Source organism: Sylvia atricapilla, chromosome 11 (assembly GCF_009819655.1).
Source record: "Sylvia atricapilla isolate bSylAtr1 chromosome 11, bSylAtr1.pri, whole genome shotgun sequence".
Classification (NCBI taxonomy): domain Eukaryota; kingdom Metazoa; phylum Chordata; class Aves; order Passeriformes; family Sylviidae; genus Sylvia; species Sylvia atricapilla.
In genome coordinates this window covers 7,580,373-7,600,681 of record NC_089150.1, presented here as the reverse complement: position 1 = coordinate 7,600,681, position 20,309 = coordinate 7,580,373, and the positions used below count along the sequence as shown (strand labels likewise).

The 20,309-nt window shown below is 45.4% G+C and overlaps 1 protein-coding gene across 1 annotated transcript in view; it reads right to left on the bottom strand.

Annotated features, from left to right (window-relative positions):
- Nucleotides 1-20,309, bottom strand: part of CADPS (calcium dependent secretion activator) — a 207,493-nt gene that overhangs the window by 121,158 nt on the left and 66,026 nt on the right. The window contains exons 4-6 of the mRNA XM_066327272.1: nt 14,630-14,710; nt 9,513-9,749; nt 7,136-7,257 (exon numbers count right to left, since the gene is read on the bottom strand). Of these exons, the coding sequence (XP_066183369.1) occupies nt 7,136-7,257; nt 9,513-9,749; nt 14,630-14,710 (440 nt within the window). The remainder of the gene's footprint in view (nt 1-7,135; nt 7,258-9,512; nt 9,750-14,629; nt 14,711-20,309) is intronic.

Genomic DNA, 20,309 nt, shown 5'->3' with positions numbered 1-20,309 from the left:
TTGCTCTCTTTAAGTGCTTTTACACTTAGTTCTGTGGTTTTTGGGAGGCACAGCACATTCACAAAGCCAATACACTCTACCTTCATTTTGCAGAAAGGACACCTAAAATGTTGAAAAATCACTATCAAGGTTGGTTTTCTCATTTCACCATTCCAGAACTTTGTCCAGACAGGAGCAGGCCAATTCTTTAAAGTGTGCCCTCTATCTCCCTACAGTCATTTGCAGCAATAGCAGCACCCCTCATCAAATAATAATGTGCACTACTTGTACACAGCACCTGATAAATAAACCAACAGCTGGGCCCTTTCACATGTCCCATCCCCTGCCTTTCCCTTGGCAAATGATGTGCTGAACTTACACTAAGGCGTGGCTTAATTTATTTGTTTTTTTAGAACACGAACTATGAGCAATAAACGTCATGACTGAATGCATCCCAGAACCTGCATTTTGCAGCTCTCCTCTCAATTAAGCACTATTTCAGATCACTGAGTCTCAGTCTCATTTCAATGTCCTTTTGGTTTTTCCTATCCCCATCTTAAGGCTGCAAGCACAGGAGTGATGAAGCAGACGGGTGTCGATGAAAATCGCCTTGGGCATCATCACACCTTCTGGAATACTTAAATTTGAATGTATGTGCTATCACAGGAATACATAATTCCCAAGTGCATAGGAACACGCAAGAAATTAGACAGCTGGCGAGAAAACCATGACATTCATCTGTGAAAGAGAAGGTGCATGAGCTCAACCCTTACTAGACACCAGAGAATCCATGTGAAAGCAATGCTATGTGTGCTCTAAAAGTCAGGGAAAACACGGTCAGAGCTTGCACTTACTTGATACTGAAAGAAACCAAGTACAAGGGGTAAGTGTAGAGAAACAAGCCTTCATTATTCTTCAACACAGCTTCTAGTGTGGTACAGGAGAGCAGGGACTGAACATGAGACCTTTGGGAACAAGGCCCCACCTGGGACCACCATCCACAGTCCCAGCAGAGTATTCCATGCTGTCCAGGAGGCTCCTCTGCAGCACTGGGGCTGTCTGGGTGACACTCAGGGTAAAGGAATCCCTACAGGATCTTGCCTTCATTTTGCAGAAAAACTCAGCTGCTTAATCTAAAGCAGAATTTTTGTCCCATGGTGGCTGAGCTGGGTAAGAACCAATCCCACAGAACAGCTACAAGGGAGCATCAAAAAACGTTCTGAATTCCTAATTAAAAAGGGTAGTAAATCACTTACACCAAGATCTCCCATAATAGATCACATACTTGCACTCGGGTAATAACTTTTTAGTGCAGTTTTTGCTGTGCTTAATGACTTGTCCACAGCCTCCACTTTCAGAAATGGGAACATCACAGCATAAATCTCAGGAGCATTATGGAAATACTGTCACACAGAAGGGGACTTGAAGAGCAGGTGAAACCAAGCTAACAGCAGAACCCTTCAGGTGCAAAGTCATGCACAGTTACATCAGAAAACTGTCTGCTACGCATGCTAAATAGCTGTAAGGGAAGAGAACTTGTGTCAGGGATTTGGACACCACTTTGTACCCTTCAGCCTTAGACACAAGGGCTAAAAACAGCTGCCTGAAGTTCCTGTCCCTGTCATTTTCACCTCTTAGCTCAGGCTCAGGGCATCTGCACCATGCTCATAAAGGCCAAAGCTGAAGACCTCTCCTGGAAAACATTTCCCCAACAGATGCCTTGGGGCAGCCCTATCCTCTGCTCAGAGCCTCACCCCAGGAACAAGGACTGTACCTCACAAACAATGGTGTCTGATGTTTGCTGTACCCAGTCACCTGCTTTAACACATTCCTAAGGCTCCTAGAGATTTCCTAAGGAGAAGGAGCTGCAAACATCTGCACAGCTGTGAAATGAAGTAATGTGACTGGAAAAGCAATCCAATCAGTGTGGGTAATTAAGACAGCTTATATTTAATGCTGAAGCCAATTACAAGAGTGAGGAGGAGGAAAAAAAAGCAAGAAAAAGCAGCTATTTCCTAAAATTTCCTTTTACTTTGTTTTTCAGCCAGCATCATGAATTTTGCTTACACAGGGCCTAGCTCAGCATGCAAACCTATGAAAAATATGAATGTCTACTTAAAACTTTAGCCACACAGGACCTGTGCCTGAGCTTTGCCATGTCAGGAAGAGACCTACCAGGCCTGGCAACAACAGCTGTACTGAGGGATGCACACCAAGATTTAAACTCTACTCTCACTCACATCAACATAAAACCCCGTAGTTTAGCAGAGTCAAATGAGTTACATGGAATATTCATTTGGAATTTATGCATCCCTGAAGGACTTTTATCATTTCACCACGGGGGAGCGTTCATGGCATCTCCCAACAAACCACGGCAGCAAAACACTGACTGCAACAGAACACTCGTATCACAGTCCTCTCTGTGCAAAGCCACCAGGCATCACTTCAAACTCCAGGGCCTGAGGCAGGGGATTCCTGAATGAAAAGACCAGATTTTCCCCTTCTGCAGACAGAGAAACCATCTCTGCTTGCCAGCCTCCCCTCCCGCAGGGCTTCTCCCTTTGCTGCTCAGTGCCCACCTTCCAGAAGGAGAAGGTGACTAAACAGCACTGAAGAAGGATGATGTGCAGGTTCTGCCCCTCTTCATGGTCAGGCAGAGGGCTCTGATGGATCTGGCACACCAATTTGAAACAAAACCTCTGGCTGAGTGATAAGCTTGGAGGTTTGGTGCAGGGACATGAACAAGGGCAGCCTGTCACAGCAGAGATAAGCAGCAGAGCTGTCAGAGCACCTTGAAACAAATCAGGGAGCAGCATCAGTGCAAGCACAAAGATAAAACCAGACATCCCCACCTCCTAGGGAGGTGGCTAAGGGAAAGGAGATGGGAGAGGTTAAGAAGTTTACCAAAGACATTACTTTATAAAGAGTAAATTTCTGGAAAGGGCACAAGGCTCAAGCCCTTGCTCATGACAAACCTAAGACGTGGCACGGAGTCAGATGAGAGCCACTGAGTGTCCTCTCTCCAGCACTACCCTACAGCACAAGCTGAAGAAAACCACATGGAAAAAAATCAAAAGCAATGAAGAGTGGTCTTTCCTCCTTCAGAAAACAACAAGCTCCATCCTCATGTCTCATTCCCTGAGCTACTGCACAACCCTTGCACTAGGACTGAAGAGACTGCACGGGGGATATATAACCTCAAAATGAAAACACTTACAGAGGAGCAGCCCACACCCCTGTCCCTTCCTGGCATGTCAAACACACAGACAGGTTGGCCAGATTCTTCCCCCAACAGGATTTACTGCTTTCACCCCAAATGGTTCAGCTCAGTTCAATGCAGGGACACACAGTTTTCACTAGTGTGACAGAAGGGAGGATGAGACTTATCTGGGTGCCAGAATAAGTCCAGAATCTATAGCATTTATTCACAAGGCACATAGGTCCTTGCTGTTGTTTGGGTCTTTTTTCTTTTGTTCTGCTCACATCAGAGAAAGGTGATGTAAGATGCTGACCATGAGCACTGCCACAAGCACAGGTCACTGTTTAAATATATCCTGCAGCTTCTCTAGAGACTTTAGGACAGAGGGGTTGTGGCTGGATCTTTTGTGCTGTTCCCAAGCCCCTTGAAAACCCTCTTCCCAAGCTGCACAAACAGCAGCACTACTAACACTGCTCCTGGAAGGGCATTTTGGGGACATGCAGAGGACAGACCACAGGCCAGTATGCAGAGAAGGGGGGGAGAGGTATAAACCCCACAACCATCTGCAAGAGTAGAGTTCCAGCACAAAAAGCAGTAAAATCCTTCTCACATTGGGATTTGACATTTCTTTTAGAGGCATCTGCGTGTTAGGGCATAATACACAAAAGCTTTTTCTTACACAACTTATTAAAAACACTACTAATAAAACACTGCAAGCCTGATCTGAAATGAACCTTGCTATTTCAGGTCTGGCTTTTTCTAGAACTGTGCCATCCCCTGCATCTGCACTAAGGCTGAAAATCCTCACACGAACGGATTTGGCTTAAAATGTCAGGAATCCAATATGAAGCCTGAGAAGAAATAGAAAGGCAGTATTTACCCAAAAACCACACTCCTTGCACACAACTCATCTGACTGCTGGGTATGTGTAGCTGCTAACCCTGCTGCTGCCCTGCCTTTCTCAAGATGTGCAAACGGGATTCAAGCTTCAAAGTCACTACAAAAACTGCTGGTTTTGCACCAGAAAGATGAAAGAAGGATCTTGCACAGATCTAGACCAGTGCTTTTGGAAATCCTTCCCTGGCTGGTGAACTGCCCTTTGCCATGAGAGATGTGGAAGCTAGGCTGGAACCCCTGGCATGGCACTGAGCTGAAGAGCAGCCCCCATCACCAGTGTGCTGTGACTTGGGTGTTCTGGCTGAGATCTGGCATTTCAAGGACACATGAGAATATACTGAACAACTCCCTGAGTTAGGTGAAAAGATGTCCTACAAGGTTGAGTGGCCCCTAACACTCTCCACCCCAGGACACGGGGCTGTCATAGAAAAGTGAAGTCTTCCAATGAACCTTACTATTCAAATGTAATTTTTGTCCCCTGATGCTCATGAGAAATTTAGCCTTTTGTAGCCTGTAGAGCCTCCAGACAAAGGCAAAGCTGAATTTCAAACAGTTTCAAGGCTGGCAGTTTAAAAATGCTGCCCATTTCCAGAACAATATCCACTGCATATTCTGAGCACGGGTGCTTAACCCACACTTTTTGAGCCTCTGAGTAATAAAACTTCTGGAATGTACAGAGGTAACTTGCTTCAGTGTTAAAGTTTCATACTGCTGAGGCTCGAAATCTCCAAGCGTTCTTCACCCTGAGGACAGGCAGCAGCCCCTGCCAAGGCACACAAATCCTGGGATACTGGGCAGTGAGCAGTCCCTCATGCCTTCACTGAGCTGCTTCCCTTCTTTAGGAGTGGTTTGCTTATTACAAAACGTACAGAGGCAAACATGGTGGGAATGACCTCAGTGAGACCCACATCAGCATCTAAACTAATACCGCAGAAGGGTATTTTGCCTAGCCATAAATCCTCTGTTTCTAAGGCAGCACTGCTCAAAAATGCACCAAAACCTTCTCTGAGCTGCTTCTATCACTGCCCTCATCACCTGAGGGCCTTCAAGTCTTGTATTAAGCAAGATGACAAACATGTCACATCTGATTCATTCTCTCTTCCCTTCTCAAGAGGAGAACTTAGGTAGAGTGAATTGCTTTCACACAGCTTTGGTTTCCTGTATCTCTGCAGCTGTGCCTCGGAGGGGAAGCAAGGTGAAAGAAACACCTCTAATGCAGAGAGGAAAGAAGGACAAGTTTTTTTGTGATGGCCTCTGGTTTCTGTGAAGGTTATTCTAGAGCCTCAGCTTGGCTGGTCTTTGGTTCTGGAAGAAACAGGTCATAGAACCCTCGAGGAATACAACTGCCAAACCTACTCCCTATTTCCATAGGTATTAACCCAAGTGCTGGAGCAATCCAGAAGACTCAAAGCCTGGCTCACACCTCTTCAGGAAGCCAGTGCAGAGAGAGGATGAGTGTGATGGACTTGCATAACTTTTATCACACAGCAGCATTCAGTGTTGGCTGCATTTTCTTGAGGGCTGATGGCTTCATGCCCAGACACTGTACATTTAATTATAATAAAAAGACCCACTCAATTAAAGAGTTCACTCCTGCAGGTCTTATTTTCAAAGCAATTCTCACAGAAATGGTCCTATGTCTTGCAGTAAAGAAGACTGTTCCTGGAAGGGAAGACCCTGTGTGAAAAAGTGGGATGAACAGACCAATCTAAACAAGTACACATAACCTAGGAAAAGTGTGCTTTTTCAGTATGAATACTAGCAATTTCCCCTAAATAGAGCCCAACTTTCTCCACTGAAGCAATAAGAATACCTAAAATAGTGACAATTGTAAGTTCTCATGGAAATTTTGCTCTGAGCACAGCTCTCTTCCTTCCTTCTCTAAAGCAGATTTCAAAGCATTTTGAAAAGTCAGCCAGGCTGCAGCACTTCCCCTGATTGGGAATATTGTTTTTGAACTGCTTGCTGCAGATTCCTGCTGCTCTGGTGCAGCGCAGGACACGAGGCACCAGCAATTTCTGTGCCTCTGTGAGAGGACAGTGACAGAGGGAAGGCAGTCCATCCTTGTCTTTGCTCTGTCCTGCCTGCATCCACTGCTCCTGAGCTGCTGCAGTGCTTGTGCACTGACATGTCCTGCAGCCAGCTGGTTCTGGATTTCCTTCCACGAGCTTGGGAAGCTCCTGGCAAAACACCTCTGAGGACTGGCCACTGGGAATGGGATATAAGCACAATAGCACTTCTCCCTACTCCTGAAGGAAGCTTCATACCACCTTAGGAATTCTCCAGTGTGAGGAAGCACATTGAGAATTTGTGAAATCTCTGCAGTTATCCAGAGAAAAACTGCCTCACATCCATAGTGTTTCAAGTTAACTAGTCCTACAAATTGGAAAGGAAATAAGCCATTCATCATTTTATCCTTCCAAATAACAAAGGTCAGTCACTACTGGTAGGTGCTTAACAACAGCCAGGTAAGTCAAAAGAAGGCCAAGTATGGGTCAAAAGTGGGGGTCTGGGGACGAGGTCAAAGAGGACAGAACAAGACTCTGCCCTTGAATGGGACTGGGCCAGAGAGGCCTCAGATAAAGCTTTAACTGAGTCATTTGAAGCTTTTCCCAGATCCTCTCTTCCACCTCTGGCTTTGGCTGCTAGACTGTGTCCCTGCCAGCTGTTCTCTTTCTCATAGTACTGCCAAAACCCTGACAGTGAGGACAAGATAATGTACCTATACCTGATGGCACCAGTTCAGATGGACTCTCAGACAAGTACTTATCCATGCACATGCTTAACTCCATCCCTATTTAGTAAAGCACTTACATACAGGCACAAATTTATCTCTCTATGGCTACATGAGACATAAGCCTCTCATTAACACTTCATTCCCCTTCTCAGAGCTTATGTGCCATTCTTAGCTGCAGCACAACACACACTGGATGTGTGGAAGGCCATGTTTCTGCTCCGTTTCTGGGAGTCCTGCCCTCAGCATGCAGGAGCCAGAGCTATCTGCAGAGATGGGGCAGAGAGGAGCGTGGTGGAGAGACCAAAAAGCAAAGCAAGGCTTACGTTGGCTTTGAGGCCTCAGCCTGGTCTGTCTGCAGTTTCTCCCCACCTTCCACTTCCATGGTGCAGTACACGATGCGGTTGGGGGCCAGCGACTTCAGCCCCTGCACCTCCATGATGACAACCTGCAGGCAGAGAAGGAGAAATGTAAGAGGAGCAGCCTCCTTCAGACCTTGCTGGGGTTGCTGAACCCACGGGGTCAGCCAGGGCTGGGGTCCTTCACATGCTGCTGGATGTTCACTGTGGCAGGAGGGCAGGGACAGTGGCACTGCCCAAGTGGAGTGGGGGCTGTGGCAGCCAGGCAGGTCTGTTTGCAGGATTCTCCCTGACTGCACGTGGGCTCAATGAAACCCTTGGGTGTCCAGGGCTGTACCAAGCTTCAGGAGATGGGCTTCATAGACATGGTCCTGCCCCGTCTAGAAGCACCTTAATATGTAAAAAAAAAAAAGCACACAACCACTCAGCTTGTGCCAAAAGCGTGTTTTTCATATTTATCACAGAATGCAGAATGGTCTGGGGTTGATATTTGAAGATCTGGTCCAATTCCCATGTTGAGGCAGGAATATCTTTCAGTATATCAGGTTCTCAGAGCCCAATCCAACCTGATCTTCAGGAATTCCAAGGATGAAACACCTATGCCCCAGTTGTTCCCTGTTCCAGTGTCCTACCACCCTCATAAAAAACATTTTCTTTCTTATACTCCATCTAGATCTTCCCTCTTCCTTTAAAACTGCTGCCCCTTTTCCACTCTACATCTCTGATTTAAAAAAACAAAAAAAACTTTCTTCATCTCGCTTATAGAAAATCTTTCTAATTAAGAAATCACCACCTAAGTTTCTTGCAGGTAATTAATATTTTTTTCTTTTTTTTAAAGGTGATTAATCTCATTAACCACATACCTTAAACATTTCTACAAGAATCACTGTGGGAGTTCCTGTTCATGTTTTATTACAGCTATTTATGTAGTAAATACACAAGGGTTTAGAATTCCTCTCCTCAAGTCTTCTGATCTGTCTGGAGCTGAGGATCCTCTCCCTGGCACACAGAGCTCCACAAACCCTCCGAGTGCACATTTTTGGTAAAAGCTTTCTAGCAGCAGGAGTTTTGTGCACTGAGCAGTGCCCAGACCTGCCAGCTCCTGAAATCAGTGCTTCACTGGGCTTTGACTTCCCACCAGATGGGGTTTGGCTGGAGCAGAGCATTTGTGACACCCTGTTGTAAGGGTACCCCTTCACACACAGCTGTACACACTGCACAGCTTCTGCACTGGGAGGGAGGGCCACTGCTTTGTGATAGTTCCCTGCTCCTCCACATGGGAATGCCTGGAAGTCAGCCTTATTTGATGCTGCTCTTGAAGACACCATCTCTGGGTTCACAGCCCTAGTTTTATATAGGACTGATCTGAATACTACAAAGATGGTTTCAGACACTTAATGAGTTAAAATTCTGTGACTGGACAACCAGGGTTGTTAAGTTTTACATTAGCATGGTAAGTATAACAAGAGACCCTCTAGGAAGAGAAATAAACAGGAAACTATACAAAGATAGAATTTTCTGATTTTTCTGCATCCTACACTTTTGACTCCATCCTGGTACTTGTTTTGACAATGTAATATAATCAATGTAATAATTGACAGACAACAGCAATTCTGTACGGGTGAGCTGATGACTCCCTGAAGTAAATATGCCCACAAATAGACCACAAATGTGTTTGCCCAAAACAACTGAGTTGGCTGAAAAACAGCTACTGAGCAGCCCTGTTCCAGGACTGAGGCAGTGTCAGAGGCAGCAGCAGCACCCTGCCTTCCCCGGGGCTGCACAGACAAACTGCTCAACACAGTGCTGAGCAGAAAGTCAGCAAGCTACAGAGAGCAAAGAGCAACCCAGCACAGCATAGTATTTCCACACAAACTGCAAACCAGTCTGCTGGGTGAATTCAAACCCCAGCATTTTTTCATAATTCTTCAGAGAAGAAGGAATTCTCACAGGGAAATACAACAACCCTTCTATTTGGCAATAGTTAAACATGCTGATATTTACAGTGTTGCCTTATTATAATGGTTTTGGGGACAATACAGGCTCAGGGTTATGGGGCTACACTCAGTAACAAATTGCATGAAGAGATCAGTTAATGATGCAGATTTCTGAGCCATTTGATACACACCACCACAAAATGCCAGACAGTGCACAAAACACAGACTGTTCCAACAAGGTGGTGAGACACCAGAAAGGACACAGTGTTTAATCACAGGCCAAAGCTTCCAGTGAACAGAGAGTGATTTCTACTCACCTCTCTCCACCTAACCTAAATTTGAACTGAGCAGAAGTTGGCTGCTGTGCTTTTTACTCCCAAGAACTCTGTTGTGTGCATGTAGCTTACCTCCAGGGAGAATGACAACACGACGTCTGACTTGGAAAGCTGGTTCTCATTTTCCTCTCCCATGTCAATTATTGAGGTGTTGTGGCTACGTTTCAGCTTCTGCAGCTTGAACTCGGAGCCTCCCTTGGACACAGGCATGCTCTCCAAGTTTGCCATCAGGAGATTGACAGATGACTTCAGCTCCTCAATGTACATGTTCTCCATCTCTTTGGACACAAACTTGGGAAACTTGCGCTCCTTGGATTTGGAAACAAACACAACAGAATGAATGTTTGTGGACACTCAGCAACCACTTGTTGCAGCGGGAGAATCCCCCAAGAGCATTGTCCTGGTTTAGGGAAAATCTGGGAGAAAACTTCCAGAGGGGTCCATCTAGAAAGCAGATTCAAGTGGCTCCCTCCCCCAACTGGCTCAGGAAAATATTTCCTTGGAGAAAAGTGGAAAAAAACTGTCTTATTTAACAAGAAAAGTATTCACAAGCATAAAAAACCCTGTAATATTAAACAATAAAACCTCTTGTTGGCCTGAAGAGATGCCAAATCAGACAGTCCTAGTCGTGGGGTGTAGCTCAGCTCACTTAGTCTCTTATCAGTCCCACCTGTGCTGGGAAATCCCACATCCCTGGCCAGTGGGCCACAGGCGTGAGCTCATGGTGGTTTTTTGGGTTTTCAGTCCAGAGCTGGGCTGATCAGCTCTAAGAACAAGAAAAGCCACACTCCAGGAAACTACCCTGCCTCAGCTAGCTAAAAACTAACTAAAAGCAAAGGAGAGCTCTCTCCCACTGTCCATGCTGCAGACAACACAATCCAGGAGAAGGAATGCAGGGGAGCAAGTGCAGTTTCTGAAAATAAATTCCCCCCTTCGCTCTCAGAACCAATCTTAAAGGTGCAGAACTTAATATCCAGCATAAACAGAACAGATGACTGGGGATACAAGCATCATAAAGTAACCCTAGGACGAGCATCTGCAGAAGTTTGTGAGCAGGGAACTCCTACAAACCAGATGACAAATTACAGTTTCCCCCTGAGTAATGTAGAAACATTATTGCTAGTTTCTCATAGAATTACTATTTGGTGCTTGTCCAACTTTCCTGTACCTTGCATGCACTTGCATTTCACTGACTTTTCTATCTGCAAATAGGCTTTTTTCCTATGGATGTATTCTCAATTACAAACACTCCAGGCCAGATCTCAACTGAACTTTGTGACCAACAGCAACTTACTGAGGATTCAGAGGAAGTGAGAAATTTGTTTTCCAGTCTCCCAATTGTGCCAGCTCTTTTTAAAACACTTCTGAACGGTTGCTTCATCAGGTTTCTAGGTGTGAAAGGAGCCCAAAGAGGGAAAACCAGCCATGTGTGGGCAGGAATGTTTGGTCCTAACTGGAAGGGGTGAAACATCCTTTCCATTACTTGTCCAATGCTTGAGCCTCCTCACAAGAAGACAACCTTCTACTGTGAGACCCCCCAGTGCTGCTTGCTGTCAACAGGAAATTTAAACTCCAAAACCTAGAGTGACAGTGCGAGCAAAATACGATGTTCTTCAATGCATGTTCTCAGCTTTGAACTTCTGCCCATCACCAGCCTGAGCCCTACATCTTCTGACAACTCTTTCCATGGCCTGGATCTGCTCAGGATTTGAGTGTCTCTCAGTGGGTTACGAGACACTGTGTAAGGTGTAAGACAGTGAGGCAGCATCTGCAGCCAGGGAACACAAGGCTGACGTGCAAACAATCTTGGTGGCAATTCACAACATTGTAAAAAAGCCATTTGTAAAATGTATGCTAGAAAAGAAAACAAGGTCATGTTTCTTCTAGAAGACTGTCATCAGGCTGCTGAAAGAGTTCCCCTCTGCACTAGTTTTTGCATCAGTCCTCAAGATCTTGCCCACTACAAGCAGAGCTCATAGCAGCACTCACACAAAGCAGTTGAAGTATAGTCATCTGTTTCCACCTTCAACCTTGGGAAGCAGTTCCCTCATGTAAATTAGACCAAAAGTGAAATAAACTACCTTATCAGCCTCCTGCATTGTCTGTGCATTATGTAAGTTGCAAGACACCTCTGGGGGAAAAAAAAAATAAAGTGCAACTGTTTTGTATATTTTGAGAACTACTGCTGCAGCAATGATGTTCAGACATTATTGCTTTTTTACCCTGCTTGTCCTCCATCTCTCCAGGGACTGCAATTTTGGCACTGGCCTCACAAACCTCTTCAGCAGTGCAGCAAGGACTGACACATTTCACTGTGTGCCACCAGCAACTTCTCGTATTAAGGCTAAAAATGTAGTTTGAAGTGACGTATAACCGTTTAACTGGGACTGTTTAACAAATGTTGGAAATGCAGAGATGCGGATGTGGTGTCAAGTCATCCATCAGATTGGAGATAAAACTGGGGGAAGTCTGGAGTAAGACACTATCAAGAGCTGCAGACAACAGCAAGAAAGGGCATTAGTCACCTCTCCATGTACTGGGAGCAGAGAGAGGATCAGGAACAGACAGAGAGGCACAAGCATGGAGAGAAGCAGAGTCAAGATACTGAGAAATGACCTGTCCAGCAGGCTGGAGAAGAGTGGGTCCAGCCCCAGACAGACACACCACTCTAGTGTCACCACAAGGTCTCATTTAGTTGTCCCTACACATGCTCCTTCCTTAAGGCCAGGTGACAGGGAGGGGGAAAAGGCACCACAGGACAGCAGAGCATTGCTACTGCAGAGAAAAAATACACGTCTGCCTTGGCATCACTAAGCTCTCAGCTGTAATGCCGCTCTATTTAGCTGCTGGAAAAGTACAACATGCAGACTGAAAAGCCTGTCCAGACTCAGGTTTAAAACATCTGCTGGCCACAGAGCGTGATCCTGAAGCTGCCTGGCTCCGAGGCTGGGCTGATGTGCTTTGATGGAGTCAGGCTCAGTGGGGGACCTTGCCTAGAACTGCCCTAGTGCTGCACTGAGCTGCATCTCCTGGGCACATGGGAAGGCAAAAAGACCCAGAGCTGTGTCCTGGTATCCAGAGGAAGGAAAGCTGGCACCAACAGTGACTTGTTCAAGGTCACACAACAGCTCAGACAAAGCCTTGCAGAGCCACTGGTCCCGTAAGACTCCACAGCCTTTGCTGCCTCTGAAGTGCAAATGTCCTAGTGTGAATTTCTTAATTTATCAACGAGGCATTAATTTGCCTTGAGCATGGAATCTCCAAGACAGACACCTCAGTGCTGGTTTCACAAGCACTGTAAGCCTCCCTGTGCAGCAAATCTGTATTAAAAGCTGCAAATTGGAGATAAAAATGGAAACGCTATCCTTTCACTGAGCTGAAGCATGAACCTGTCTTCTGTTACAGGGAAAGCAGCCTTGCCCTGAAAGGAGGCTACAGAAAAGGATTCAAAAAGTCATTTGGATGCCTCCAAAATATGCTATTCTGAAAGAACAAGGTTTCTTGCAGGCAGATGCTGGTGAGATCTGACATTTTGAAGAGAAAGTCTGCTGCAGCACCATGACGGAGATTAAATATCCCTAGCTGCCAACTGGAACACAGGTAAGTCCCTTTTACTCTAAACCAGCCTCCAACCTGCACTGTTGTATTTTGAAGGTTGAATTCTGCACAGAGGTATGTCAGGTTCTGTTGAGGAGTTTCCCCCTGACTCTCTCTCAGACAGCCAGCAGTGTCATGGTTTGTTTTCAGCATCCTTGGGGGAAGAATGGAAAAGGCAAATTCTCATTTGCAAAAAAATAATTCATGAAGCTGCAGCTTCTGCTGGCTGCTACTGAATCATGCATACTGTTGTTCTACATGCCATAAAGAGAAAATGAAATAACAAAACCAGGCAATCTTTTTCTGGCACTCAGGGCCTAGCTACCCATCTCAGAACCAGAGCAGCTGTGCCCAGTGCAGAGGCTTACATTTCACTGCAAATAAGTACTGTAGGTTTTCTTGACAAGAATGAAGTGGCAAAGGGCCAAATGCTGAACAAAACAGTCAGTTTGCTGTTTTGCTGCACCATTGACTGGCCATGTGGTCCTTGGCCATCTCACTAATTTTATCAGTGAAGTAGGGAAAACCACAGCCTATGTCCCCAAAGATGAAAGAGCAGCAGATGTTTAACAGAGGTGTTAGTGAGAAGGAGCTGTGCAGGCTTCACCAGCACCATTGCTAATGCCTGACTATAAATCAGTATGCTCTGCTTTTCACATCCAGGCACATCAGTATGGTTGCAAACAGCTCTGATACTACCTTTCTTATAAAAAAATCTTAATTTGAGCCCAGCTCAGTGCTGGGAGGACTGCTGCTGAAAGGCAAGCCCCTAGACTGAGCTTGTCTCTCTGATCAGATCTTTTTTTTTTTGCCTTGTAGTAATGGTTTCTTGATTATCAGGAACAGCCGGATAGATCATTCCCAATTACTTCAGCCCCATTAGGGCTTTATCAGTGACTCAGAGCATCTGATTAGAGGCAAGGATAGCACTTAGCCATACTGATGTCAACAGGATTCTCTCCATCATCTATGGTCCATTGGAGACCATGTGAATGTGCCCTGTGTCAGGGTGTGATTTGCTCCTAGGGCGATGGCTCCTTACAGAAGGGTCTCTAGGGAGATCAGCTGAGTGCTTAGTTATCAAAACTGTTTGGAGGTCCCCTGCCTACTGCTTCAAACAGCAGCAATGTCTGCAGGGGGCAACGACGGCCTGACTGCTCTTATGTGCAGTGTGAACTTCTTTGGGACAATACATCTGAAGGACCTTCATCGAGGCAGCATTTACCCACAGGCAGGAAATTGTAGCTCCCATCAGCCCAGCGAACACAAATTCCATTAGGATTATTCCTGGCTCCTTTTTTACACACAATCATCCACCTTATTGTCTAACATAGAAATGTGACACCTCTGAGGATTCACAAGGGATTTTTCAGGAACCTAACTGTCCCACTCTTCAGGACATTCCAGGAAAGGAACATCACAAGAGCTTCATCTTGTTTGTCTGCAGCTAAAAACCTGATAATTTTTAACTGGTAATTGTTGTGAGAAGAAACTCGTAAGAGAATGACAAGACCTGGGGGCTGCATCAAACTCCTTGTATACTCCTAAATGAAGAGGATGTTAATAACAGTAGACTTTTTTTTTTTTTTTACCTTGGCAATTTGTTCTGCCATTTGGAGACGTCCATCTAACTCGCGTCTGATCTGCGCTGCTTGCTCATCAGGGTTGTCCAGCTGTATAAAAACAAAAGGCAAATCAAGGTGAAAAATCAACCAACACCTTTAGGAGCAGTTCAATTCTTCAGGCTGACCACCTGTTCTACATTGCTGATAGACAGAGCGAGTGGTGAAGGGCCACATTCTGGAACAGAGGCCCCCACAAAGGACAAACACAATGTTCAACAAGACAGACAGTTTTTGATGCCTGCCCTGATGCCTCCTGGGACCAAGCACCCTCAGCCTGAGGCAGTCTGGTGCAGTGTAGCCTGGAAAGTTACACCTACAGTGATGACAAAAGGTCTGATTCTCAGCCTGATGAATGATGAGCTCATCTCTTGGTGCTCACTGGATCAGCTGAAACACCACAATGCCCCTTACCCATCACTTTCCATGGCATCTCCTCATCTATCTGCCTGCACATCCCTTGGCTCTCCCACACATGTCTGTGCAGACCTGCACAGGTGCAGGTGTTGTTTCTGCATGTTGCTTCACCACTGATTTTCCAGAGAGCCAATACTGACTATGGCTGAGATTGATGGAAAGTGCATTTTTGATCAGTGTTTGAAAGCCTTTGTTCTGGATTTAATTCAGGAAAACTACAAAGTGTCCTGACTGTGATCCAAATCCACTGAAGCTTCAATGGCTTCATTCACACCAGCTGTGTGACGTAACCTGCTGGTGTGGTTCATCTTTATATTCCTGATCCCAGCACCAGTATAGACCCATGGATTACCAGCACCTTTCAGGATCAGCTGCCCCTGTTAGTTTCTTCATGAACAAATGTACCTCACAACTATCCTGCACCAGTGTGGAAGCACCTCTCGGAGCTGCTTCATTAAGAGTAGGAAAAGTACAGACCCAGATTTCCATTTCTTTGCAATTCTGAAAGAGGGGGCATTATTTGAATTCTATCTGAGCTACAGTAATTGAGGTTAATCACACACTACCCAAAATAACTCAGGAGCTAAATTTAGAAATTGAGCATGCTGCTGTGGAGGAGGGTTGATTTTCCAGTATGGTAATGAGCCAAAAACTGCTTCACGCTTTCTACACTATCTTAATTGTGCAGATGTTTTCCCAGTAATGCTACAGGTGTCAAGGAAAGATATGACTGTGGAAGATTATTTTTCTTAGGGGCCAACAAGCAGCCTAAGCAGTCTCTGTGACTGTGGTTGAGCAGGTAAGGTACTGCTTTCCAGGGCTGTGCTTCCCAAGATTAAGTAGTGATGCCAAGTCAAGTAACCTGGTATTTAAAAGAAACAAAAAATCTTTTCCAGGCTGTATTTTCAATGATTCTGCATGATAGCTCCATGACAAAAACTGATCTTCGGGAAAGCAATCCTAGTCTGTAGTAGCCAAAATAACATTTTCTTCTTCTTGTCTACAGAATGGTACTAATGAGACAGCCCCTGCCTGTCCTCCTGGCACCTTTCAGCAGATCTCTTGTGATTAAGAGCAGCAGCCCAACAGCTCAGCCACTGTCTCCTCCTATGCCTGGGAAAGGCTCCTGCAGCCATCAGAGCAAGCAGAGTACATTTTACACAGCCATAACACTATACAAGGCCATAAAGAGAGTAATGCTGGTACCCATAAAACATACTTTGCTTGTGAAATAAGGCAAGGTGCAAATGTGAGGCATGCCATCTAAGCAAGACCAAGTAAGGCAACACGGACCTTAATATCATTAAAACTCAATTTCTTAACCAGAGAATCAGCTATTTATTATCTGCCACATGCATGCCCACTTTATAGTCAAGTACTTGACAGCCAAATACATAAATGATTTAAGAAGTCAAAGAGAAAATGAATTAGTTTTGTTCTGCATTATGACTATGTTATGGGTGTGCTGTGAATAAAGCAAAGATATAAATCATAAGGTTGCCCCAGTCAATTAAATGTGAAAAGTATTACAGATTTCAGTATATACATGATTTGTCATATGCACTGGGCTTTTCTTCAGCAGCATGCCACAAATACATGATTTACATAATTTGTAATTCTCAACTGATCATTACCCAACCGCCTGCTGGTAAATTAGATGTTTTCATACGTCTACCCGCAACCACATTAGTTCTCTCTGCCTGCCCTGCAGAGATTATCTACATTCATGTAAAGTTGCTAAAGCAAAAGAACAAAAATTAAAAACTATATGTAGATTAGGTTTTAAGTGGAAGCCAAAACTGACCAGCACTGCAGCCAGCCTATCACTGCAGGCATTGCAGGGCAGGTGTCTACTCCAACCCCTTGTGAGGGTCCAATTGCAAGAAAAAGGCTTGCAAGAAGACAGGTTTTTTACATATAAACTGTTAATAAGGAATAATTTTTAGTGAGCACTACTAAATAAGAGAAATTTATTTACTCTTATTTACTAGTGAGTTTACTTATTTATTATGAGTTTAGAATGTTCCTCATGAGAATCTGACAGTTTTGATTGCCAGTAAGAACCAACTGCTGGCCTACAGAAGCAATCCTTTGCTTCCATCCTTCTAAACAAACTCACTGGGAGCATTTTCTTCCTGTCATCACAAAAGGATCGGAGATAATCCCTCTACATCTTTGAAAGGCAGAAGCAGACGCAAACCAACCAGCCTAATTAGTCTGTAAGATCTTCAATAAGATGCACAGGCACCTACCAAACCCACATCTAAAGTGTTTGCTGCATCAGGGATCACCCACACGTCACCTAGCCTAAGCCTTAGAGTTTTTAAAGCCAAGAGCCCAGGTTCACTTCTACTTATACCAGGAAATGCCAAAGGCAATGCAAGGACATGAACGGTATTAGGGGATTTTAAATCCCCACACTTTTTGAGTCCAAGTGTTTTATTTGAAATGTTTATAATGAAAACTCCAGTTTCAGTTTATCACAGCATAAAGCCAAACCATTTACAATTGCTGCCATGGCTCTGAAAGAGCCCCTGGAGCAGCCCAGGCTGCCCTCTTCTTTCTTTCCTTGTTGTGCACAAAAGCGCTTTGGTTTGGATTCACACCTTAGATCCACCCACCTGCCTGGGGACTGAGCAGGGCACAGCTCTCTTGCCATCGACCACAGCCAGAGGGCTGCAGATGGGACAAGCCCTCCCACTCTGGGGACAGTGCTGGTGGCACAAGTGACAAGCTGTACACAGCCCTTGGCTGGTTGGCAGGAGCACAGTGGATCTGGCTGTTCCACCAAACGTGGGCCACAGTCCCAACAGACACAGGAGCTAAACCCACGCTCTGAGCTCAGCTCTGCTGGGAATAACATCGTTGTAAACTACAAGGGTTTGCAATGAAATAACATCGTTGTAAACTGTAAGGGTTTATAATGAAATAACATCGTTGCAAGATAAGAGGGTTTGTAATGACAGGATGCAACGTACAAACACAACCTTCAGTGAATGCCTGGCATTTATGCCACAGACATGACAGGTATTGTTGGTGTGACTGCTGTCAGCACCAGCCAGAAACCACTGGGACCATTTAACGGTTTAATTCCTCCCTGCCAGCCACTGCTGATGCTGATTCCTGTTCCCAGCAAAGGCAGCAGATGTCACAACATCCCCATTCCTGAGGCATAACTAGGGCCTGCCCCAGGGCATCTCTCCTTCCCTGTGAAAGGTTACAGTGTGGTGGTGGATCCAGTGGCCCTCCTGCAGAGGACCAGCCATTTGCAACTGGGTTCTGGAAAAATACATTTTAAATGCTGAGCTGCAGCAATCTGCTTTATGCTGCACTGGGAGTGGAAATACATCTGGCTTTTACTCCTCTGGAAAGGAAAGCATTTAGTGCAGGTCTCTATGAAATCCCCAGCTATTGTCTGTGTTGGTTTTCCTCCCTGGCAGTATTGCACTCAGGAATAGGTGATCAGGTGGGCTGCTGCCGAGCAGGGACTGTCCTGGATGGGGGCACTCTCAGCAATCTCAAACATTATTTTTTTCCATCCCTGGATCCAGCACACCACCATGCAGCTGGGGGGTCTGAAAATGCCACTTTGTGAAGTATTTTCTGTGGCTGGAGGACTAAGACAAAAGCCACGACCCGCTCATGCTCTTCCTAAGCCTGGCTTAACTCCTCCCAAAATGATTAGCGCAGGCAAATGCATGTGCTGTGCATGGTTATAGGTGCCAAATGTCTCAAAGAGAAAGTTTCAAGGTACTCATCCCTTTGACATTCCAGGAGCTCTGTAGCTCAGCAAACAGTCGATTAAGTATTTCAAAGCAAACATGCTCATGGTGAAGGCTGAACAAGATCACAATATGGATGACAATTTTGCAGCTTTGATGTAGGGCTTTAGGAGAGATCTTTGTCTCGTAAAAGGTGGTTTCACTTTGTGATGCACAGTGTGAGAAAACACTGAAAAATTCATAAGCCATATCAGTTAATAATTAATCTGTCAGTCCAGGAGTACTCACAACATGTGGCATCAGCATCATGGAGTGCTCCAGCTAAAAGAAACATGGCCCCAAAAGTGACTCATTGCAGGGATGCCCCTGCTTTCTTACCACAAAGCTGCTGTTTTAGGAGATAAAGTGCAATGAGACACACAGTGGCACCATGTGGCACACATATGCTCCACGTCAATGTCACAGACTGCTCTGCAGCATCCTTTTCCCACCAATGGTGAATATTCCTCCCTACAAGCAGCCTAGGGCAGTGGGATGGCAGCAGTCTGGTGCTCAAGGCCCAACATCTTCCCACAAGTCTGAAGCAGAAAGCTGAGGAGGATCTGAACATTCCCGCTTCAGCCACAGGTGGGATTCTGACTTCCCTTCAAATTGGGAACATGAAGGATGCTGAGCTGCCTCAGAAAGGTAAGTCACTAATGTCCTGGGCAACATGCTCACCTTCTGAGCAGCAAACTGCAACCCACAGACGGCTGGCTGCCTTGGGATCTGAAACAGGAGCAAGGAAGAGGAAGCAAGGACAGCTTCCCCATGTCAGGCACTTCCCTGCATCAGCAACCACAGCAGCATCTGCACAGCCCAGCTGTGGATTCAACAACTCTCACTCCTGCAGTTCGAGAGAGGATTTTGAAAGACCTGGAGGGACCTGCAGAACATGTCTTCACCAGCCCTTAGGACTGCAGTGACATATGATCCCCCCTGACATTCCAGGGGACTGATAACCCGCTGCCACTGCACAGCAGGGATGCTTAATGCCACTTTTGATTGCCCAAATCAGTCTTTTAGGTTCAGTCATGCAGAATTGTCCTAGTATGACTTAAAGTTCCCCTTAATTCAAGGAACCTGTGCCTATTACCTCACCAAAATTTTCTTTTTCCCTCCCATCAGCCCTAGCTCCTCACTCAACCCCAGGGTTCCAGCACCCTAAAATGTGACAAACCCCTTTCCTGGGGAGCAGATCACCTTATTTTGCTCATGTGTCAGCAAAACAGGCTACACTGCAGGGATTCAGTCATTTCCATAATAATTCAGTAAGGGCTGCACAGTTGCTGTTTGCTGTGGATAGGTGCTGGCTCCTACTATCCCAGCAAACTCCTAGGTTATCTAATGAATGCCTTCTGCATGAGAGCACTCAGGAGGTCCCGAGAGGGCAATTTAAAACAATAGAAAGGACTTGGATAATTCAGTAAGAGCTGATGATTCTCTCTTAAAGAGAAATTTTATTTCATGCT